This window comes from Vombatus ursinus, unplaced genomic scaffold (genome assembly GCF_900497805.2).
Source record: "Vombatus ursinus unplaced genomic scaffold, bare-nosed wombat genome assembly UNPS02014945.1, whole genome shotgun sequence".
Lineage (NCBI taxonomy): Eukaryota > Metazoa > Chordata > Mammalia > Diprotodontia > Vombatidae > Vombatus > Vombatus ursinus.
The window spans coordinates 28421114-28446385 of record NW_020954723.1 but is presented as its reverse complement, the minus strand read 5'-3'; the positions used below and the strand labels follow the sequence as shown (position 1 = coordinate 28446385).

Below are 25272 nucleotides of genomic sequence, written 5' to 3'. Positions count from 1 at the left end.
TTTTTGGTTAGGCAGTGGGGTTAAGTGACTTGCCCAGGGTCACACAGCTAGTAAGGGTTATGAGTCCAAGGCCAGATCTGAACTCAGGTCCTCCTGAATCCAGGGCCGGTGGTCTATCCACTGTGCCACCTAGCTGCCCCTTACAATAAATTCTAAATGGATAAATGTCTTAGAAAAGATTAAAATATTTGAGGACATTGGAATGAGATATCTTGTGCAAGGGAGAGATGTTGATAAAAGATAAAATAAATTTTATTTTTTAAAATGGAAAAGCTCTGCATGCACACAAAAAAAATTGGAAGAGAATAACGTGAAAAAAAATCTTCAAAGTGAATTTCTGTGATAATGATCTCATAACCAAGATATATAATGAATTAATACAAATATAAAGGAACAAGAACCACTTCCCAATGGCTAAATGGTCAAGGCACAGGGACAGGCAGTTTGCAAATGATGAAATATGAGCCATCAATAACCACATGAAAAGTCTGCCTGTCATTAATAATAGAAAGGCAGATCAAAACTCTCACATTCCTTCTACCTCATACTTATCAGACTGACAAAAGAAGAAAATAATTGTTAGGTTATGGGAAAACAGGTACATTAGTGCACCATTGGTGGAGTTGTGAATCAGTCCAATTCTTAAAAACCATTTAGAACTGAACCCCAAAGGTCACAAAACAGTACTTACTCTTTGACCCTGCAGTACTACGAGATATACCTTAATGAGGTCAAGGATAGAAGAACCTACATGTATGATGATATTTATAGCAGTTGGTGAATGGCTAAATAAATTGTGATATTAAAGCATAAGAAATGAGGAATATAACTGGTCCCAAGAAATACATAAAGAACTGATTCTGAGTGAATTGATAACAGTAATGAGGAGAACTTTTGAAAGACTTGAAACTTTGACTAAAACAATGGGTTGATGAAGTTCATCTTGAACTTCTTGATAGAGGGCTGATAGGCTAGAATACATTCTCAGATATAGCCAGTATCTTTATTTTGTTTTGATGGAATAGATCTTTCATAATTGTCATGAGGAAAGGCATATACTTAGGGGAGATGGATTATTGGCCAGTGACATTTAAAAATTTTTTAAATAGAATCCAAATTAAATGATGATGTAATATGCTGGAAAGAACAATAGACATGCAGTCTTTTTCTTTGTATTTTGAAACATTTGTGCTTGTTGATGATTGTTAGATGCATAATAAAATACTTTTATCAAATAGGTATATCAAAATATGTACAGAGTAGATGGAAGGTGACCTTAGAGGGGAAAGGAACTAGCAGCTGGAGGGAATTAAGAAAGGTCTTATAAAGAAGATAGCATTTGAGTTGAGTCTTCAAGAAAGCAGATTCTGAGAGGCTCAACTAGGGAGAGAGAAATTTCCAGGCATGGAGATAGCTAGTGTGAAGGTGTAGAATAGGAGATTGAGATTATTGTTCCTTGAACTGTACCTTGTGTATGGAGGAACAAAGTGTAAAAATATTGGAAACATAAGAAGAGACCAGGATGTGAAGAGCTTTAAATACTAGAGTTCACATTTTTTACTAGAAGTAATAGGGAGCCAGTGGAGTTTAATGAATGTGGGGTGAGGCTTAAGTGACGTAACTAGACCTACACTTACAGAGGCTGGGTTGGAGTGGGGAGAGACAGGAAAACCAATTAAGACACTAAGCAGTAGTCCAGATGTGAAACAATGTGACAATGTGGCCTTGAACTAAGGTACTGCCTATGAATGGAGAGAGGACATATAGAAAAGAGATGTTGTGGAGAAGGAAACAAGATTTCAAGATTTCGCACTTCATTGTATTTGTTGTGTCTGTGGAGTTGAGCGAGAGGTCATGTATGACACTGAGGTTGTGGACTTGTGACTAGATGATACCTAGGAGCAAAAGACTAGTTAACCTCAAGATTTATTTTAGGCCTTTTGTCAGTCTGAATTCTATTTAGTTCTTTGAAATAATTTGTTTTTAAGAAAATATATACCTAGCTGTCAAACTGTTGCTGAATGAGAGTTATCCTAGGCTTGCTAAGAGTGGATAAAGCTGTGTCTTGGACTCTCTTGCCTTTTGTCCTTTCATTTTCTCTCTTATAATTTCATTAGTTCCCCTGATTTCACTTATATTTATTCAGAGGACCGTCTAATCTTTATATCCAGCTCATATTTTTTTTTCCTTGAATTCCAGTTCCATATTACCTACTTTTTGCTAGATATCTATTTAATTGTCAAGTCTTATTGATCCTATTTCTACACAGAAGTTCTTAATCTTGAGTCTGAAAACTTTGTTTTAAAAGTTTTTAATGACTGCATTTCTATATAATCCATTTGTTATGTAAGCCCGTACATATTATGTTATTATTATGATTTATAAGCTTCACTATACTGCCAAAAGGATTCATGACAGAAAAAAGGTTAAGAATCTCTACAATACATTTCTCACAAACTGTATCTCATGCTCCACTCACAAGGAGCTGTTAACCCTAGTTCAAACCCTCATCACCTTTTGCCCGGACTATTGCATTATCTTCTGAATTGGTTTTTTAGTTTTAGTCTCTCTCCCTTCCAGTGTATACTATGGCAAAATTAATATTCATAAAGTATCTTTCTGACAATGTCACTGCTTTTGCTTAAGAAGCTTCAGTGACTTAATTTCCTCTAAAGTAAAAACCCCTCTTTGCATTTAAATCTCTTCACAATTTGGAGTCTTTTTCCATTCAAAGCCCTTCACAGTTGGGCCTCAACCTGTGTTTCCAGACTAATATCACTTATTGGCTCCTTGTTACATACCCTAATTTCCAGCCAAACTGATCTGTTTGCTGTTTCTCATATACCATAATCCATGTCTCATCTTCATGTTTTTTGCACAAATTCTCTCCCATGCTTAAATTTCTTGCCCTCTTCCTCTCTGACGTTTTGGAATTCTCTAGCTCTTCTAAAGGTTCAGCTCAGGTGTCACCGCTTATAGAAGTCCTTTCCTTATTCCTCCAGTTGTTAGTGCTTTCTACCACTTACTCCCCATTTATTTTCTGTGTGCTGTGTGTGTGTGTGTGTGTTGCTTGTCCTAGTAGAATTTCAGCTTCTCCAGTGTATGGTGTTTCCTTTTAGTTTTTGTATCCATAGCACCTAGCATATTGCCTTGCTCATGGTAGGTACTTAGTAAATACTTGTTGATTTGAATTCTCCAAATTTTAGTTTTTTCTTAAATTGAGAGCTTTAGCAAGAAATTCTTATGACTGATGATCAGTTTTTTTTTTTACAACTGACTCCTTGTGTATATATCCAGCTCCCGTTTCTCTATTCACTTTCAAGTTTTACTTCTCCATCACCCATTGGACATTTCTACCTGGGTGTCCCTTAGGCATTCCAAGCTCCACATGACTAAAATCAAATTTATTGTCTTTCCCTTTAACTTGCAACTTCCCTTCACCTTCCAGTTCCAGTTGAAAGATTTGCAACTTGAGAGTAATTCTTGACTTTTTATTCTTCATCTCCCCATCCAGTTAGTTGCCAAGTTTTGTCAATTCTATCTTTACAACTCTTGCATCTGCCACTTTCTCTCTACTTTTAACAGTCACTGTCCTATTTCAGGCATTCATTGCCTCTCGCCTAGATCATCTCAGTTCCCTGCTCAAGAAGAATCTTCAGTGATGCCCAACTGTTGCCTTTTGGATCAAATAAAAACTCCTTAGTTTGGTATTTAAAGCCTTGTCATCAAGGTTGGATTCCAGCCTACCTTTCCATGCTTATTACATGTTGCTCAGTCTGGCCAAACTGACCTATTTTGGTTCCCTTATAAATGACATTGTCTTCTGTCTCCTTGTTTGGAATGCACTCCCACTTCTCTGAATCTTTGAATCCATATTTTCCCTTTAAAGCTCAGCTAGTCACTTCTTTCGTGAGACCTTTCTTGATTATAAATGACATTGTCTTCTATCTCCTTGCTTGGAATGCACTCCCACTTCACCTCTAAATCTTTGAATCCATATTTTCCCTTTAAAGCTCAGCTAGTCACTTCTTCCGTGAGACCTTTCTTGATTTTTGCACTCCGCGAAGCTGCTTCTCCCTTCCCTAAAAAATTGCCCTGTATTTACTTCATATTTACTTGTATCTACTTATATGTGTACTGTTGTACATGTATTCCCTTCATAGAATATAACTCCTTGAGAGCAAGAAGTGATTTGTTTTTGTCTTTGCATCCTCAGTTCCTCTCACATAGTAGCTTTATAAATGCTGGATAGATTTCCACTGTTACCCAGCTAGATGTCCTTTCTTCTTTCCTCTGTGATTTGACTGGCTTATTTTTTCCCTTCCTTTTTCCTTGTTGCAGGGGAGGGGAAGGAGAATATGTCCTAGGAATGGTTCATAGTCAGCTTGTTTTTTTTTTTTTTTTGACAAGCATTCCCAAGCTTACAATATAGATACTTGTTAAAGCATAGAATTTCATTAAGAGCCTTTGTTGTTGTTAAGTCATTTCAGTTGTGTCCAACTCTTTGTGACCTCATTTGGGGTTTTCTTGGCAAAGATCCTGGAGTGGTTTACCATTTCCTTCTCCAGCTCGCAGAGGAGGAAACTTAGGCCAAGAGGGTTAAATGACTTGCCTAGTGTCACCCAGTTAGTAAGTGTTTAAATCCAGATTTGAACTCAGGAAGACTCGTCTTCCTGACTCCAGGCCCAGCACTCTATTGCGCCACCTAGCGGTCCCATCATTATGGCATATAACAACTTTATCCCATTCTCTTAGCAGTAATAACTTATAAACAGAAGGATAGTGTATATGTACACACTATGTGTATATACATATATGTATGTATACACATATATATGTATAGACACACACACATATATATGGACAGCTCTCTTTCTGTTCCAACTTGTGTTATCTTATCATTTTTGTTTACTATCAAAAAAACTTAAATAGGTAAAAACGATAAGACAGATTATAGATTTATTTTGTATTTTTTTCAGCTATTTCTAGAACAAAAAACTCTCAAAATACTCCCAAATTATAGTAGAACCAAACTCTTTTAACCTGGAACAGTTCTCTATGTATTTTTAAAAGAAATGATTAGTATTTTTTAAATATTTAAATTGATAAATTGAATGCCATTTCTGCTTGAGAGAGTAGTATGGTGTGTTAGACTTATACATTATATTGCCATTTTAATAAGTTTTACTTATACATTGTATTGTCATTTTAATGAGTATTGCTTATTTCTGTATGTCTGAGTTTTTGTGCCTTATTGCTTTGGAAGCAAACATTTAACCCTTCGCTTTGCTGATCTTAGTGTCCTGCTGGAGAAGGGGACATAATACTGATGTTAGTCCAGAGGCATATGCATTCATAAAACTGAGTTTGGTAGGAGGAGAACCCACAGTTAAAATTTATTCTTATATTCTTAAAATGAGATTTCAATATACCAATTGTGCAGCTTGTATATTTGATGCTGCCAAAAATTGTAGTCAGCATATGAAAGCACTAGTTAAATTTTTAAACTTACCTTGTTTCTCTTCTACATAAGGAAAATTAAATAAAGCCATAGTGTAGTGTCTTTATTGTTTCATCAGAAAATCTGATGTTGTCTCTTTAGAAGATTGATAGAAATTATTAGTGTTTTGCTGAGTCCCTTACATAAAAACTAGAGTGGGAAGTAAGTAAATGCAATCCAAAGACTTTCAGTAGAGTTTTTAAGCAATTTGAAGATGTTAAAAAAGGTATTTGAGGAAAATAAAAGTGGAAAGTAGAACATATTCTGGTTTTAAAATAGTTTGGTAGGATTGACATTTATTAATCACCTTAGATATGCATGTTTTTTTGGACTCTACATAGAATGAAAGATAATATATAAATTATTTCTAAAAACAAATTTCGTTAACAAGGCCGCATTTCTTGGGATAATGGGGAGGCAAGGGAAAGACAGACTTTAAGCTGCGTGTTTATACCCCTAACTGGGTTCTTATTTGACCTGAGTCTGTCTTGATGCAGCAGCACAGGACAGCGAGGAGATGGTTACATTTCGCCGTGAACGCAGCACATTTAGGCGTCAGGCAGTACGGCGCAGGCACAATGCAGGGAGTAACCCTACCCCTCCTACATTGCTCATCGGATCACCCCTCAGGTACAGTATTAAAAGTTCCCACCATATTTAGCATGCATGTAGCAGTCTTTTTAACCTTTCCTCTTCTCTTTTCCCCACTCCCTCATCCCCATTTCCAAGAAGTCATTTGAATAACTTTTATTCTTCCTTCTAATCATTCCTTTATTCTGTGCTTTTTGTAAGCTCTTTGGGGCTTTCCTTGCATGTGATGATGGGCTTGTTGAAATGCGCATGTCTATGTTGCACCATTTTTTTCCCCCAGAATATTCAGATAAGCTGTTTTTTATTTGCAGAAAAGATTTCGTAGTCCTATCAGTATAAAAAAGCAGCTTTCAGCTATATATATATATATATTTTTAGTTATCTTAGTATTTTACTTACTTCCTGGTATGGTATGGTAGAAAGAATACTTTACTAAACATTGGAAGGTCTGAGCACTAACTTGGCTGCCACTTAAAAAGTTCTATGACTTCTTTTTAACCTCTACAACTAATTTTTTCTTATTTGAAGAATGAGTGGGGTGGACTAGATAACTTCTCAGGTCCCTTCTAGCCTTAAAATTCTATGGAAATAGAAGCATATTAGTTTTGGCATTTCTTTTTCTATATGACTTCCTGGGGAAAAAACATGGGAATGAGGAGTTCATGTCCTTGTTCCTGATTAACATAAATACTTTAAGCAGTTGACAGTTTAAGCTCCTAAACAAATATACTAGGTAAAGAACCAGCCCAACATTACTAGATAGTTATGTGAAAATTTATTTCACTATTTTATTCACAAATTGTCTTTATCTAATTTTGCCTTTGAACCATGTAGTATTTTGGTACCAAACAACTAATGTATAAGTAATGATAACTTGAGACATATATACATATGTAAGTCTATGTCTAAATTCTCAACACAACATAACATTGAAGAAGTAAGGGGATATGCACTGATTTCTCAGATAAGAGCTATTTTCCTGTAAAATCTCCAAAATAATGATTTTGGATCATCAATAATGATACCCCATGTAAATATTTTAGTTTATTCTCATTTGTACTTAGTTGTGTTTATATTTTGAATTAACTTGAAATTAGTGATTAAAACAACAAATGGAAAACTATTTAAAGACTTGGGCATCATATGATTCTAGAAGCACATCTCTAAAATAGATTTTAATAATATAGCATTGTCCTTGGTATCTGAAAACATTTGCTATAAGAAATTTTATAGAATCTTTTCATTTGTTTGTTCGTTTATTTATTTATTTATTTTTAGGCAATTGGGGTTAAGTGACTTGCCCAAGGTCACACAAAAAGCTAAGTGTCAAGTGTTTGGTCTGAGGCCAAATTTGAACTCAGGTCCTCCTGACTTCAGAGCTAGTGCTCTATCCACTGTACCACCTAGCTGCCCCTTAGAATCTTTTCATTTGAAACCCAAAGAAATGTTATTTTAGTTAAAACCTAGTATGGAGACAGTATAGGTGGTGGAAGATCAAGTCTTTCCACCATTGTTAAAACTGTCATTCATTTTGGGGTAAATCTTATTTTTTTTTAAATCTAGTTTTATTTGTTTTTATATATATATTATCTATATATAAGCATGTATTATGTATTTTAAAGTTTTCTCCATTTTTAATTTCACTGTTATTATAAGGAAGGGTTTCTTCCTCCACAGCTCCATCTCTTAAGTCCTGAGTATAAAGTCACAGTGTTAAACATATGGCTTGATGTTCAGCTTAAATGAATAATTAAGAAAGAAAAAGTCTCTAATAAAAGAAACTATTTAGCTTAAGAAAAAAAAATAGGCCTCTTTTGCTTTTTTCTGTGTGTGTCCTTCTTCATTCCTTTCTTTGCTTTTATATTTCTCTCTTCCCCTGCCTTACTCTGCCTTTATTTCATAAAAAACCTCTTTTTTTTTTTTTTTTTTTTTTTGCTTATAGCTTTTTAGGCAGTACTACTACACTGTGAAATAGCTTGGTGTTTTACCTATCTTTACCTCTTTTTGTTTCTTGCCTTTCCTTCTCCCCTAACCTCGATTTCTAGACAATTTCTTCCTCATTTATTCAATAAGATGCCACTTAAAAATTCTTAAATCTTTTTTCTTATCATTTTTTTTCTCCCAGACCTCTCTGTGATTTGCTGCAAGTGGGCCTGATAAATGCTCACTCACTAAAACAACCTAGAGCTGTTAACATAAGCTGTCTGGTAAAGTAGATCCTCATGCTGCCCCCTAGTTGAATACCCCAACAAGACACATAAAATTTATTTTACCCTATATTTGCAGGTTTTTAAATGCGATCTTACAAAGACAGTATGGTGCGTGGGATTTATATGTAAAATGTAAAAAAAATGCAGATTTCCTTTCTTCCTCACCGACTTTTTTTTTAACCAGTTAATTAATATAAGTGTTATAATAGGTCTTACCATCCTTCCAAATCTGTGAGGTAGGCTAAATGTTCTTATAATGTCTTTTAGCATATTAACTAAACTAGCTTCAGTGGCATTTTAAACAGATCCATATTATGCCAAATTCTAATTAGTAGCAGATACTGTTGATGGTACATTGTTGTACCATTTAAAGACAAAGGTGGTCTGTTTCCTCAGTAATAACTTGACCTTCTTGCAGAATCAGTAAAATACAGTTTCCCTGTATGGAATTCTGAAGGAATAGCATATTATTGAAAACTCTTTAATAATAGCAAAAGAAACTGAAGAAATATCTTTTCAAAGGTCACTTCTCAATAAAAATTCTAACAGGATAGCCATATAAAATTTAAGTTTTTTTTTTTTGCCAAGAAAAACTGAAAAAAATTGATAACATGATTTAATAATATTTTTTTGTTTTAAAAACTAGTTTTCAGCTTTAGATTGTTTAAAGCAAATTCAAGTTAGAAGTGTTGAGATTGTTCTGTAATTGAGAAAACTGTTAACTCCTACGATTAAATGCGCCAAAACAATTATTTCAGCAAGAAAATTGGTACATAATATGTAATGTCTATTATGATAACATTTTAATATCTTTCCATCTTTTTTCAAGACAGGCTTACAGTTAGATAGGTTTTAGGCTCTCAGTTTTTACTGAACTATAACTAAAAACTTCTGCTGTCTTTTCCATGGTAACTGTTACCAAAGAGATAGTAAAAACCAAGGATGATAATCTTAGGAAATACTGTGATAGTATTGAAGGCAATATTTTAAGTTTTCACTTAACTTAAAAAATATCTACCTCTATCTAGTTTCTCTTCATATTGAACCTGTAGACCTGAGCTACTTGCATGGTTTCTTTGAGGAAATTCAGCTTCTTTTATTAAAATAAATGACACATATTTCTGCTGTATATATGGAAAACTTTCAGTTATTACATACCTGTTTTTTGAAACTTGATGCATGTAAAGATCTATAATTAAATTCATATGTATTTAATTAAACACACATGTATTAAGTATACAAGGCACAGTACTAGGCACTGGAAGTACAATGATGAAAAATAACAGTCTCTGCTCTTAATGAGTTTACCATCCACTGAGAGTGGGAATAAGGGGCAGATCAGATGTGCCCAAATAAATATAATATAAAATAGAATGTGATAGGGATGTAGCAAGATTATAGTAATGAGTTCAGTGAAGTCAGGAATCTTCATGTAGACTTAAGACAAATATTTTTGAATACCTGATATGTACAAGATGTATTTCTAGGCATTGAGGGTGAAAGAAATAAAACATGAGAACTGGTTCTCAAATCTGACTGCAGAGACAAGTCTTTTAAAAAATGATCATACTCTGTAGTTATGTATTAAGTTCTAAGTGTACAAACAGGTGTGTGAATTTAAAAGAGGGAAAGATTAAGAAATATGATTTTGTAGTATTAATTGATAAAGCTTTAAATGTCACTGAGGCTGTTGGAAGCTGACAATATCTAGGTTTAATCTCTTCTTTTTCTTTGTTATTTTTTGCCAGTGCTATTTCTTTTTCTCATTCTAGATGTTGGATATTGCTGAGTTGATCATTAATACCAAGGCTTATTTAATAGTGAGCCAAGGGCTTCTAGAGAAATATTTACCAGTATTTTTCCGTGGAAATTTTTCTTGTCATTTTTTTTCTTCCTAGAAACATTCTGAAAATACGAATTGATGGCACTGAGTAGCTTAAACATTTGATTTGTGAATAGCTTTTAATATAAAAGTTCAAATGTGCGTTTGATTTGTAAATAGCTTTTAATATAAAAGTTCAAATGTTCGCAGACCATATGGATTTAGAGGTAACTTTTTTCCTTAGTTATGTATTTGATTTTCATGTGATTATGGCACAGTAGAAAAGAATATGGGATTTCTATCAATTTTCATTGATATGTAGTACTGTAGGAAAGAATGTGGGATTTATAGTAAAAGGACCTGGGTTTGAATACGCACTCCGCTTGCACCATTTATGTGACCTTAGAGCAAGTCACTTAACCTCTCTGTGTCTCAGTTTCTTCACCTATAAAATAAGGTAGTTAGACAAGATGAGCTGCAGAGTGTCTTCCAGCTAGAAGTCTATGATCCTGTGATATTGAAATTTTCTTTTCTCCTTGTAATTATCATCATGGATGTGTGGCATTATGAATCTCTGAGATTATGGCATAATCCTAAATATTATTTAGAATTTATGCTCTGGCTACTTTAAAAATTATATAAAGTAGAATCTTAAATATATCCATTTTAAACAAGCGCTTTGGTGCCTAAATAGCCCTTTCATTTATGACTTATTAATGGAAGGAATTATTTGGTTTGCTTTATCTATAATTTTTGGTTCTGAAAAGTCATGCCAATAGAAGCAATTGAATGTTATTTTACCTCAAATTTTTTTTTCACTTTTGAATTAATTTCATTTTAGCAAATCCCTCTAGGTTAGTTTTTTGATGAAAAGTACCTGATCAATTTGTTTTATGTTTCAGTTTTGTAGACAATATTATTTTTCTGGGATTACATTATGTACCAAGAGCTGTCTTTTCATTTGTATCTCTTTAAAGTGTAGTTCACCTTTAGCAATAAGATACATTGATGAGGAAGGTGTTATTTTTCAGTGAGTGCTTACATATCCATAGGCTAAAAAGTGCTTGTTGTGATTGGCAGTTCAATTTTTTTTGTTGCAAATTTGCCTTTTTTGACACATTGTCCTGTGTGCATGCTTGTGCTTAATTTTGCATGTTTAAAGAAATCTAGTAATTTTGTGATTTTCTAATGGTTCTAAAAAGAAGGGAGCTGAAAAACAGATGTTACGGAATGTGTTTGTTGCTGTAAGTTGGATTGAGAGCTCTTGTGAGGTATATTCTGCCCAGCCTTTTGTTATGCAGTTGTTTCAGTTTCATATTTGTCAATATTCTGACTATAGAACATTTTTTAAAAAGCCTCAAAGTATCAGTATATTGAACAGTAAACATTATTTATTAAAGATAGCTGACTTAAAATAGTAGAATAAATTGATGAGGCTTTATAAAGTCTCATTTCTTCTCCCCTTTCATCTTTTGGAAAAATGGTTATTAATTTATGCCTTTTAAAGATGTGTGGTATTATTGGTATGGATAATATTACCAGTTCAGTTCTCAACTTCCTTTATAATTTTATACTTTAAAAAATTTACTTTGTTGGAAATATTAATTACCTTGCATCCAACTTGTGATCTGTCTTTTCAGAGCTTAGGTAGGCTGGTCCTGGGACAACACATATACAGCCTGTTAACTGGGCCCATTAATTCACATACTGCGTTAATTATTGTTTACTTTTATGAAGTTAAATTTATCAGAATGCAAAAGTGAGTTGTACAATATATAAAAAATTATGTAATGAACATGCAAATCAGCAGGCATCCAGTAATTTCAAATTTTGCTAAAGATGTTCTACTGTGAACTAAGAATATTAAGATTGATACCCTAAAGAATTACCTCTCAAGGAGATTACAGTCTAATGGTTAGGAGAATCAGGACCTCATTAATGGTGAAGGGTTTGGTTCTCCTCAGGGTTACCTGGAACTCCCTGGGAGAGAAGATGCTCTGCCTTGTGATGATGAGCTTTTGGAACTTAATGTTGAAGGCTGGGTTTTAGACCTCAGTGCCTACAGTGGTAAGCCTGGCTTTGTGGAAATTTGTCGGCTCCTTGCCTGCATGCTTCTTAATGACAATCTTCAAGCCTGTGGGTAGCCATGTAGAATGAGATCCCTATGGTGCTTGACAGCAACCAGCTTGTTAAACATCCATCTTTGTCAGTAACTACCCAGTCTACTTTCATGATAAAGGCTGCCACTCCTTTGTTATTGCATGGCTACATTTACTATGTTGTCAGTCATGAGGATGGCAAGTAACTTCTCATATATCAGCTTGTAGACCATAGCCATACTTTCTGGTCATAGAGCTGTAGTATGTGTCTCCATGCAGAACATATGTTTCAAGTGCCTTATGACATATAAGAAGCATAACTCATCTAGGATCATGCCATAGCCAGTCTTTCAGATATTTAAGAATAATGTATTTTCTTCACTTTTAAGTCATTTTAAAACAAAAATCTTGCTGCTGATACCATGCAAAAGCTAAACAGTCCTTTAGTTATAATTGTCTTCCAGGTTTGCTTCCTTTTAAGTTTTTCTGACATAAAGAATGTATGTTAGACTACACTGTGGACTGGGAAAAAAGAACATTTACAAAATGAAGATAGACATGCTGCTAAGTAATCAAAAATGACAAATTATTATGGTTTTCAAATTGGCCCTTGGTATGAATGTTTTAGGCCAATGACATACTTTTAGAGATTGAACCAAATGTTGATAACAATCTTACAGATAAGACTTCTTATCCTAAATTTTCTTTTGCCACCATCTCAGTTTATATTTTATTTTAACTTATCTTTTAGGTTTTCTGATATTTCCCTTTTTCTTATTAGTCTAAATATTTTTTCCCGTTTAGTTCAATGAGAATTCTGTAACATCAGAGCAAAGTGGGTTTATAATGAGTTTGAGTACCTGGGGTACATTATATTGACCTCTTGTATGACATATTTTGTGTTTGGGTGTCCATGAACTTGTATGGGAAAAAAATTACATCTTTTGTTTCACCAACCTTTTTTTTTAATTCTATGTACTTTATTTTATGCATTTAAAAACATTCTTCTAAGTGGTTCATAGGTTTCACCATACTTCTGAAGGATTCCATGATATAAAAACAATTAAGAACCTTTGTTCTAGAAACTGATCATGAACCCTGAAGTAAGGTGTATCTTCTAAAGTATCAGTTTTTTCCAGAGACATTGAAAGGACTCTACTTCTTGTCTTTTTCTATTTTCTTTCTTAAAGTGCCTATTTAGAATATACTGTAGAACAGAAAAAAACTACACAGTTAACAAAAACAAACTCCTTAATTTAACAAATACATAATGGCTACCTACCATTTGGAAAATACTATATAGATACTGTGAACCACATATAGAAGAGCATGCAGTGAAGAAGCAAAAAGATTTCTGAAGCTGTGATTATTCAGTCCAAGCTATATTAGAGATACTGGTTTACATTTATTTCAGCAATAAAACCTGCACATTTTACAAAGGCTTTTCTCTTATTCTATGCTTAATGATAAATTTATCCTTTTGAAACCTGTTTTCTGTGTTGCTTCATTTCTGGCTATTGTTTTCTCTTATTCTTCCCTGTAATGTCTCCCCAATCCGTGTTTTTTCGTAGCCTTCAAGATGGTCAGCAAGGCCAGCAGTCCACAGCCCAGGTCAAAGTCCAGTCCCGTCCCCCTTCCCAGGCTGCAGTGCTCAGTGCTAGCGCCTCCTTGCTGGTGAGAAATGGGAGTGTCCACTTAGAAGCATCACATGACAATGCATCTGCTGTAGGCGGTAGCAGTTTGCATCATGAACTTGGTATGCAGGCCTTATGTAACCTTGGTGACATGGAAGTTTTAATGCAGCAGATAATGGGTAATGATGAACTGAAATTCACTTTTCACATAGCTCCATTTCAGAACCATATATAGGCATACTTTTAACAGAATTTGAATTAAACATGAAGAGGAAAATATAAGTACTTTTCTCCTCCCATTTTCTCTCCACTATTGTCCCATACTTTTCTCTCTAGCATGTTCACTGTAAAGGAACATTTAAAAAAAGTTTGCTGATGTTAATGTTTTGTTTTTATAATCTAAATAGTTCTGTAGCTAAATACGTAAATATCTTGTAGAAGAATGCTGAATTGTTCTCTTGAGTGCTTAATAGTTCTGTTTCTTGTGGGAAAGAGACATTTCCTAAGATAGTTAATGTTTTGAAGTGAATGTTAATTACTTTTTCTAGGATTCATTTCAGTCCTTAATGTTATACTCCGAGATAATTATAATTGTATTATAATACCAAATACCCTTCTTTGCACCTATAATAATTTTCTATTAGTAGATCTATCTATGGCCTCAAATTCAGTAATCATTGAGGACCATGAGATCACACTTAAAATTTAAGGGCTGTAATTAACTTAAAAGGCATCTAGTGTAACTGTCTGTCTCACTTTACAATGTGGAAATGAGGGCTTAGATAGGTTTAATGGCTTGTCTAAAGTCACACATAAAGTAAGAAAAAAAAAAAAACCAGAATTTTAACCCAGGTGTGTAGACTCCAGATCTAACATTCTTTCTATTGCATGCTGCTCTGCTCCGCCTTATGGATCCAAAGACAATTTTTTTAAAAGCCCCTCCCCCCTTAAGGAGTTTATAGTCTACTTTATATATTATATAGTACTTTACAAATGAGTAATAGGAATGATAACTGATACATACAATGCTTGAAAGTTTGGGAAAGACCTTACACAAATTATCAAATTTAACCTTATATTAAATCCTAGAAGTATTATTAACCAGTCAATTAGTAAACATGTATTAAGCACTTACTTGGCACTATACTAAGTGCTGGGCATAAGAAAAAAAGCAAAAGACAGTCTCTGCCTTCAAGGAGCTTACAATTTAATGGGGGAGACAGCATGCAAACAAGTATATAAAAAGCAAACTATATACAGGATAAATAGGAAATAATTGACAGAGAAAAGGCACTGGGATTAAGAGGGTTTGGGGGGAAGGTTTCCTGTAAGTTCCTGTTAAGTTCATTGAAACTTAAAAGAAGCCAGGGAAGTCAGTAGTCAGAGCAGAGGAGGGAGAACATTCCAGGCATGGGGAAATGCTCAGAGCTGAGAGATGGAGTGTCTTGTTTGTGGAACAGTCAGAAGGCCAGAAGACATGTTGGAGAATAAGGTGTAAGAAGACTGGAAAGGGGGGAGTAGGTTATGAAGGGCTTTGAGTGCCAGAGTGTTTTGTATTTGTTCCTGAAGGCAATAGGGAGCCAACTGAAGTTTAGTGAGTAGGGAAAGTAACATGGTCACACTGGCATTTTAGGAAAATCAGTTTGGTGGCTGAAGGATGGATGGATGGGAGTAGGTAGACACTTGAGACAGGCAGACTCACCATCAGACTACTGTAATAATCCAGGCATGAGATGGTGAGGGCCTTTACTAGAGTGGTGGCAGTGTCAGAGGAGAGACAGGGGCATACTTGAGAAATATTGCAAAGGTGAAATAGACATACCTTGGCAACAGATTGGATGGGGGGTGGGAGTGAGAGATAATGAGGAGTCCAAGATAGCTTCTAGGTTGTAAACCTGAGAGAGTGGGAGGATGGTGTTGGCCTCTATAGTAATAGGGAAGGTAGGGGGTAGGGTTTATGGGGAAAGATAATGAGTTCACTTTGGGACATAATGAGTTTAAGATGCCTACTGGATCCAGTTAGAGATGTCTGAAAGGCAGTTGGAGATGTGAGATTGTGTAGGTCAGCAGAGAGGTTAGTTGATTTGAGAATCATCAGCGTAGAGTTGGCAGTTAAATCCTTGGGAATGGATGAATCACCAAGTGAAGTAGTTAACAATGAAGAAGGGGTGAGAATTCTGAGGGTCACCTATGATTTAGAGCAGGCGTTAACAACCAGTGGGCTTGCTTGCTCATGCCAAAGGATTTCAGAAGCCCCGAAACATGTAGAGGAAAACATCCGTTGTATGTAGAGGAAATCCTTTGGCAGGCTACAGGTTGTGCAGTCCTGATTTAGAAGGTGTGATCTGTTTGAGGATCCAGCAAAGGAGACTGAAATGGAGCAGTTGGATGTGTAGAAAGAAGACCAGGAGAGAGTGGTATCCCAAAAACCTAGACAGGAGAATATCAAGGAAGAGAGGGTGATAAACAGTGTCAGAGACTGCAGAGAGGTCAAAAGAAGTAAAGATTGAAAAAAGGTCATTTTATAAATGAGGAAACTGAACCTCAGAGAGGTTAAGTGATTTTTGCCCTTGGTCAAACAGCTACTATCAGTGGTAGGATTTGAATTCAGGGCTTCATCTTTCTAAATCCAACCATCTAATGTGCTGCAGACTACCTGTTTTTTAAAAATATGTTTTTATTGTTTTTTTCTATTTCTTACATCACCATAGCATCTCACGTATCCTTCTCCCTCCCTAGAGAGCCATCTTATGTGACATATTTTCTTCTTTAGAGAGGGAAAAAAAAGTCAGCAGAACTGACTGATAAATTGAAAAATCCCCAAAACGTGACAAATGTGTAATATCTGTGGACCTCTCACCTCCACGAAGGGGTATGTTGGGAGTGTCTTCCCATATCTTTTCATTTGAGTCTCATTTGATCTTTATAATTTTGTTACATTGACTTTGGATTTTTTAGTATGTCGTTCTTTCTAATTTCATTGTGATAGTTATTGTGTATATTGTTTTCTACTTATTTTACTCTGCATCAATTCATACAGGTCTTTCCATGCTTCTCTGTACTCATCACAAATACAGTTTCTTACAGTATAGTAATATTCCATTATATTTATGTGCAACAATTCGTCTAGCCTAGGGGTAGGGAACCCTGGCCTAGCCATTCCTGAGTTGATGGACATCTGTACTATTTCCAATTCTTAGGTATCACATAAAATGCTGCTATAAACATTTTGGAGTAGATAGGGACTTTTTTCTTGTAGTGGCTTTCTTCAGGTATGAATCTATTAATAAAGCCCCTTGTTAGTCATTTTATTAGCATAATTCCAAATTTCTTTCCGTAATGATTGTACCATTTCACAACTCCACCAATAGTGTATTAGTGTGTCTGTCTTTCCACAACTCTTCCAACATTAACTGTTGCCATTTTTCACCATTTTTTGCCATTTTGCAGGGTGGGAGGTAAAACTTCAGGATTGTTTTAATTTACATTTCTCTTATTAGTGATTTGGAGCATTTTTTCATGTGGCACTAAATAGTTCGCAGCTCTTTTGAGAACTATTTGTTCTTATCCTTTGACCATTGATCTATTGGGGAATCTCTTGGGGAGCCAAGATATATAAATTGAGCTCTTATCAGAAATTTGTTAAAAAGATTTTTTTCCCATTTAACCATTTCTCGTCTTACCAAGATGAATTAATATTGTCTGTGTAGAAGCTTTTCAGCTTTAAGTAATCAAAGTTACCTCTTTTATCTTTCGTAATTATAGTTCTTTTGTGACTGACTCTGCCTCTTGTTTGACTTATACATCACCTACCCATAACTGAAAGAGATATTGGATATGTTTCTTTGACTATTTTAATAGTTTGACCTATAATACTAAGGCCAGGTATCCATTCTGAATGCATTGTGGAGTGTGTAAGATGTTGGGCTAAGCCTTATTTCTGCCAGACTGTTTTCCAGTTTTCCTACTAGGTTTTATTAGACAGGGAGTTTTCCCTTATGTAATTTATATTTTCCTCTTTTTCAAACATTAGTTTATTGAGTTCTACTGTTTGTGAATCTCCTTTTTCTAGTCTGTTCCATTGCTCTATCTTTCTATTCTTGACCAATTCCAGATGATTTTCATGACTGCTGCTTTATAATATAATTTGAGTTGTGGGAGTATTATTCCCTCTTCATCCTTTCTTCTTTTCCTCATTTTCCTTGGTACTCTAGATTTTTTTGTTTTCCAAATGAATTTTGTTATTACTTTTATTACAGACTACCTATTAAGGACAATTATTTTCTGACAATGATTAAGCAAGAAAAAATTTTGTGCATCTACTTTTGATATTATTAGTCAAATATATAACTAGAATTTTACTGTTGGTATGTATGCATTTTCAGGTAACAAAGTTACTTTTAGTTGCAAATATATTCAGTAAAGTAGTAACAGTGCCTTTAAAGCTAATGATATCTCTTTTCATAATATTTTTCTTAAGTGAGCCTAAAGTTCTTTGCAGAAATGATTCATATTCATAATATTGTCATGAATCTTCATTTAATACTACCTTGTATCATAGATTTTGCATTGTGGTTACTGTAGTAGATGAAGTTTGAAGTATGAAGTTTTAATTCGATTGTTTTTAAATCCCGAGACATTTCTGCAGGTATAATTGCAGCATTAGTTACCTTTCTCTTATAAAGGTATTTGGTGTGCCACAAAGCTTTGTCTAGGAATCTTTTCCTGTAAGAACATCAAGTCTCTTTTTAAAAATAAATTTTTATTGATATCTTGTTCTTTTATTGCCTAAATTTCCCCTATATCCCTTCCTCTTTCTCCTCACAAAAAAGTCATTTCTCATAACAAAGAATTTTTTTTTAAGATAAAGAGGTGGGGATGAAGGAGCAAAACTGAGCAATGCACCAAAAAAAAAAAACCAAAATACCAAAACTTAATACATACAGTTTCTCACACTCAGGAACTCTCCTTCGTTCCACCTCTTCTGGGGCATGTTTCTTCTCATATCTATTCTTTGGGCAAAGCTTGTTCTTTGTAATTTTGTAACATTCATTTTCACTTGTTTCGTGGTTCTTCTTTCCATTTACAATGTTGTAGCCATTGTGTATATTGTTTTCTTGCCTCCACTTGGTTCACCTTTTATCAGTTCATATAAGTCAATACACGCTTCTTTACTCATCATGTTCCTTATTTCTTACAGCACAATATTCTATTCTATTTATAAAGTACGCGTGTTTCTTTAGCCATTACCTAGTAATGAAGTCAATGAAATGCCAATCCATACCTAGTACATGAAATGTTAATGTATTCTTATATCAGCATATACTGTGGTATAGGCTGCCAAACTGGATGCTTTACAATCCTTAATAGAGGGGGGAAAACCTTATGATTTAGGGGACTGTGGTGTATATGTACTGTGGTGTATTAAAGATGACTGACAAAAGGAATAACAGAACTTCAATTTCCTATCAGACACTGGTAGGAAAACTCAATTTCCCACCATATGTTTCTGAAGAATTTTGACTGTATTCTTTTATTAAATACTTGAACATTTCAAGGGATTTTATTAATGGTGGCCTCACTAGAATGGCAAAAGATAACAATTATGCTTTAGGATTTTGTAGCACAAATTATATTTAAATTAAAATGATTTTGTCCAGCACAATAGAGATGATGAATTCTTTCTATATTTCATTGGCTTAAAAAGGTACCAAATGGGCAACTTTCACAGTATTTAGGGTATATTTGGGTAAATATATATAACGAAATACCCACTGGAGACACTTTCTTGAGTTGAAAGAAGCTAACGGTCTGAACAATGTGTTCTTTTAGTTGATACACCTACTTTCTTTATACCCTTGCATTGTAGCTTTGTGAGGCTATTTTGTGTGTATTTGTGTATTTCCAGCATTCATTTCTTTTATTTAGAGAATCTTAGAATCAGAGCAGGCTATCTATTACAAGACAGTCCTGATGAAATAAATTCTTTCTTAATGAGAAATGGTCATTTAGCCCTCATGCCTTTGCTTCTTTAGATCTCTTGCCTAGCTGTTTAAAAACTTGTTTTGCACTCTTCTACTTCTCTCTCTTTTGTGAAATAATAACTGCTCATTATTTTTTATAAGTTGTGTCATAACAGTTAAACTTGTTTAAAATTATAATTGATTTCAATGTACTTTCTGTTGTCTATTTTTCATAATCAATTTTAAAAAGTTTAGAATTGAGTTCATTTAATTAATTTATTTATTTTTTACTAGTTTTCTAATCTGTTACTAATTCTGATGTTTGCTCTTATGATTTGGTGACTTGATAGTATAGAGGCAACTGGTTCAGGAGTGAGACCCACATGAAAAATGAGTCATTGCTTGTTAATTTAAATTTATGTTTTGTAATGGTATTAGGTGTTTGCCAGAGTCAGTGCCTACCACTTCTACCCTTTTTCTTTTTTTCACGTAAAGCTGTGAATGTATATGGTTGTAAGTATATAATAAGCTCAGAACTTGTTTTCAAAGCTGACCCTGAAACTGGGTAATGGGTGGTGGTTCTGTCAGATGGCACCCAATCTTGTGCCCAGTTCTGGAGGCTCTTTCTGACCAGATTTTCTGTCCCTATATTGTTCCCTGGGTGCTATGCACTCTTGATGCCCCTGCAGCTGCCTCTGTCTCACAGCTGGTACTGCTTCCACCCCACCACCTATGTCTGAAGACCTCTCTTAGCAGCCCTGGTCTGGAAAAATGACTCACTGTGACTTTTTGTTGATTATCCCATTCATAATTCAGTTTGACCTGCGTATAGAGGGGTGTGGTGGGAGAGTTTGGCAGAAATGCTCACTTTACTCTGCTGTCTTGGTGCCTCTTATAAATTAATTTAAGGCTTGTTTAGTTTCTTTTTCTGAGATTGTGTTATTAAAATATTCCATTTTTCTATTAATCTGAAGTTTATTTTATAAATATTCATTCTGTTTGTTAATTTTACTGGTGTATAATTTGGAAAAATGATTTCTTTTATTTTTTCTTTGGCAAATTCTCTTCTTTCATATTTGATGCTGACAGTTTATTTTTTCTCTTTAAAAAAAAAAGACTAGATAAAAAGTTTTTCTGGTTCTTTTCTTTTTTTTTAAAAGCCAGCTACTAGTTTTGTCATTTTAGTAGAATTTTTGCTTTCACTTTTGTTAATCTTTTCTCTGATTTTTCAGAATTTCTTTTTTTGATGTTTATTTAGGGTTTTATGATTTGTTGATTTTTTTCTGGGTTTTTAAAAAGTTATATGCCTATTTCACTGATTTATACTTTATCTTTTTTGTTGATAAAAGAGTTTAGAGATAAAAAATTTCCTCTAAGGATTGCTTTGGTGTATGCTCAAGATTTTCCAGTTCTTTTGAAGAAAATGTTCATGATGTAAGGACATAAATTTTAGATACGGTAAATTGCTTCCTTGTGCCCAGGACATAGTACAATAAGAAAAAAAGTAATCCTGGGCTCCTTTCTTGTATTACTTGTAGAGGCAATTAGTGGATAGTGAATGAACAGTAGTTTACCAGCTTTCACATTAGCTCCTAGATGAGACAAAAGACTAGAATGTATGCCATTTTAAATACCTCTACAGGGAGTACCTTTCTAGTTGATTTTGTTGGGGCTTTTTATTTTGAGTGCATTGATGTTAGGAAACTGGCAGAATTATACAGAAAGATTTTTTTAAAATCCATTTATTCATTTCCATATTATTTCCTCCTTCAGCTGAGAGTAGTTGATAAGGCATTCTTTGAGACATTCTTTTGATGAGGAGCTCTATGAGGAATAGTGAGCTTTCAAAGAAAAGGTCACTGAAAACAAGGAGCACCTTGGTTTCCTCATATAAAAAATGAGTTGGACTAGTTGACCTCCAAGCTTTTTTCCAATTTTAAGTGTATGATTATTTGAAATACTTATCGATCACGAATCCCTGATGTTTAGTTTGTAATTTATTAATTTAAGCTTCTGACTTTTAAAATTATTTTTACAAGGTCAATATCTAAAATAATTTTATTGGCTTCTTTGAATACCTACCTGTTGACTCAGTAATAAGCTATTGAAATAGAAATTATTTTTAAGCTTTAGTTTTATATTTGAAACAAATAAGCTTCTTCAGACTTCATGCTATTTGCATTTCTCATGTAACATGAAGAGCTTCACAAGTATTTGTGTATTCTAGTAAACATCCTGGTATCAAGGCACACAATTTCTTATGAACTAAATAAAGAATATTTTACACTTTTGTCCCAAGATCTTCAATTGTATATCAAAGTGTAAAATTTAATATCACTTCGAAGAAGTAAAAGTACTTAAATGCTTTCTGTTTGTTAGGGTGATAGATATATATCTTCTATTTGGAGGGTGATGGGAAATACAGATAAAGTTAAAAAAAATTCTAAACTTGTCAATAAATGAAAATATTTAATTGTCTCTCTCTCTCTTTAATTTTTTTTTATTTTTTCTAGCGAGGCAATTGAGGTTAAATAACTTGCCCCCCAGGGTCATGCCGCTAGTAAATGTCAAATGTCTGAGGCTGAATTTGAACTCAGGTTCTCCTGACTCCAATGCCAGTGCTCTATTCATTGTGCCACCAAGCTGCCCCTATTTAATTGTATCTGAAACAGAAATGTAGAGAGATTTTGGGAAAGTATTTCATAGCATCGACAACTTCTTTTCATAAAGCTTTTATTTCTGCAACTGTATAGTTGTTATTGCTTTATAGAAAGAATTTTAGAATGTTATAGCAGGTAACTTTGAATATGTAAAAAACCACAGTGCTTTATGAGAGATTGTGGAGTGCCTGGGTCTGAGTGAGATTCTTTGGCAGTATCTGGTCTATATTCGTGGAGTAGGTTGTACAGAGTGAGTCCCTAACAGACAGATGGAGCATATATGGGAATGGAGATACTAGCAAGACTTTGGCTGGTCCACTTGCTTCTGGTACTCTTCTTGCCCACCTAGACTTATTCTCAAAATGTAACCCTCCCACAAAGTATAAGCAACAATTCCTCAGTGAATACCACCATTCTTCTAGCATCTACACGTTAAAAAACAAAAACAAAACAGTTTTACTGCCAGCAGTGGAGATGGAGATTTTCTACAGTCACCTGCTAGCCTTTTCGTACTTTCCATAGTACATCTGTGCTGTTAAGAGACCTAGGCAAATAACTGACAGGTACTGTACTAAGCCCTCACCATACCAAGAAAGGTAAAAGATAGTCTCTGTGCTCTCACGGAGCTCTTAATCTAATGGGGAAGGCAACATACAAATAACTGTGTACAAACAAACCATATACTGGATAAATTGGAAATAATCAGTTCATTTAAATTTATGGACCACATCTGTTACAGAGAAGGGCAGGCCTCTTTGCCAATTTTGAGTGACTTGAGAAGGATCAGAAGGATTTTACAGAGGCAAATAATGGACTTTAGTCTTAAAACTACCTAGAACTTCAAGTATGACAAGAGAGAGCCTATAAATCAATAGCCTATGATAATCAATTCAAGATTTAAATTCACTGAATATGGTTTAGCAAATATAGAATTGAGCTTCATATTGAAAACTGAAGGATAGATTTTTGTCTTGATCTGAGAAAGGGAAAAGGGTATGGAATGAAGATTCACTTATTTAATACCGAGGTCTCTTGAATCTCTATGACCATAAAACAACTAGACAATGTAAAGAGCTTCCCTTTTTCTAGGTTTGTGTACAGTAGAAGGAGCATCAAGGAAATCTTCTATGTGATTCACCAGTACCTAATGTCTATATAATCTAAATTAAAATTTTAAAATGTTAAAGTTTTATCTCCATTCTTGTAAGAGCTGTTATTTACTCTGGGGCTTTGCATTTGCTATAGCACTTAAGTTCTTATATAATAAATAATATATGTCAGAGTAGTGATGGGATTAGATTTTCCAGAATGCAAGCATACTGAAGTTAGCTTTTGTCTAGTCTGATTATTACCGGTGAAAAGAGAGAGAATTGTGTGGCATAGTTAGTCCTTGGTGTCAGGAGGACCTGGGTTCAGATTCTTCCCCTGGCAAATAGTAGCTTTGTGACCATGGTCAAATTACTTAATCTCTCAGTGCCTCAGATATCTTTGTTTTTAAGACTGCAAATTACAGATGATTAGCCAGTCTGCATTAGGAGAGGGAGTTTTCATATAGGAAGCTATTTATGTAAATGTAATCACTGATTGACCCTATATTCCTACCCACCCCTGGGGGAAAAAAAAGAAAAGAAAAATGTGGGAGCTTAGACCTTAACCAAATGGTTTTGCATAAGTACTTTTAGCTTTTTTTTTTTTTTTTACATCAACTGACATTTGGAATTCAGTGATTTAGACTGACGTAATTAGACTTGAGTTACCTTGCTACATTTAAATTGCCTTTGTAGGCAACATCTCAGAATCAGTTATTATTATAAATCATCTATCTAAAAATTCCATTAACCTTTGTGATTTTATTCTGTTGGTATCCAGATTTCCTTGGGAATCAATGAACATGAGTTCAAACCCTGCTTCTGACACATCTGTGTGACATTGGGCAAGTCACTTCACCTATCTATGCCTCAGTTTTTTTATTTCTAAAATTAGAGGATTGGACTGCCTCTGAGATAGTCTTTTCAGTTCTATATCTGTGATCCTAAGTATAGTGAATTGTGTTGTCTTCGTCAAAATGTAGTGAGACAGGTCAGTTTCAAAGTAAATGTTCTTATGGCATAAGGCAGTATTTCACTAACAAATTGTTGTCTTTCGTTTTGCGTTGGAAATGGTTAATGTGCCTTCATATAAATCCAATAAAGTTTTCTTAAATCTGTATAGATAAAAATTGGACTTTCTTTTTTTCTTAGAATATATTCAATGTAATTATGATTTGAGTCTTTCTGTGTTAATATACAACTTTACCCTTTAAGTTCTATTCTTTTTTATAAAGCACATTAACCTGAAATAAATTATAATCTTATTACTTTGTAAATGTTGTTTTTAAAAAAAAAAATTATCAGGATTCTTTTTCTGACAACCCCTCCCCCCCATTTAAGTAAAAGGCAATGGCTTCATTCCAATTTCCTGAAGTTTTTATTCTCAATTAAATTTTAAATCTACTTAAGTTACTAGAATTACCAAATATAAAGAATTAGAAGAGTAGATTCTCTTCCTTTTTGTATAAGATAGACAATAAACATTTATTAAGTATATACTATGTGCCAGGCAAACGGATTAAGCATTGGAAATAAAAACAAGAAAAAAAGAAGACAGTCTTTTCCTTCAGGGACCTTAAAATCTAATAAGGGAAGATAATACACAAAAGGAAGCTGAAAAGTCGGGGAGAGAGCATGTCATGGGGTAACGTGATGTTTGTTCATAACAGTGAAAACCAAGTAGAGGACCTAACAGGAAATGAAG

The 25272-nt window shown here is 34.2% G+C and overlaps 1 protein-coding gene across 5 annotated transcripts in view; it reads left to right on the top strand.

Annotated features, from left to right (window-relative positions):
* Positions 1 to 25272, top strand: part of PCNX1 (pecanex 1) — a 238611-nt gene that overhangs the window by 104657 nt on the left and 108682 nt on the right. Inside the window, exons 7-8 of one of the 5 annotated variants that reach the window (XM_027844616.1) lie at positions 5998 to 6130; positions 13794 to 13978. The exons of the other annotated variants lie outside the window; for them this stretch is intronic. Coding sequence (XP_027700417.1) covers positions 5998 to 6130; positions 13794 to 13978 — 318 coding nt within the window. The remainder of the gene's footprint in view (positions 1 to 5997; positions 6131 to 13793; positions 13979 to 25272) is intronic. 5 annotated transcript variants of the gene reach the window in all.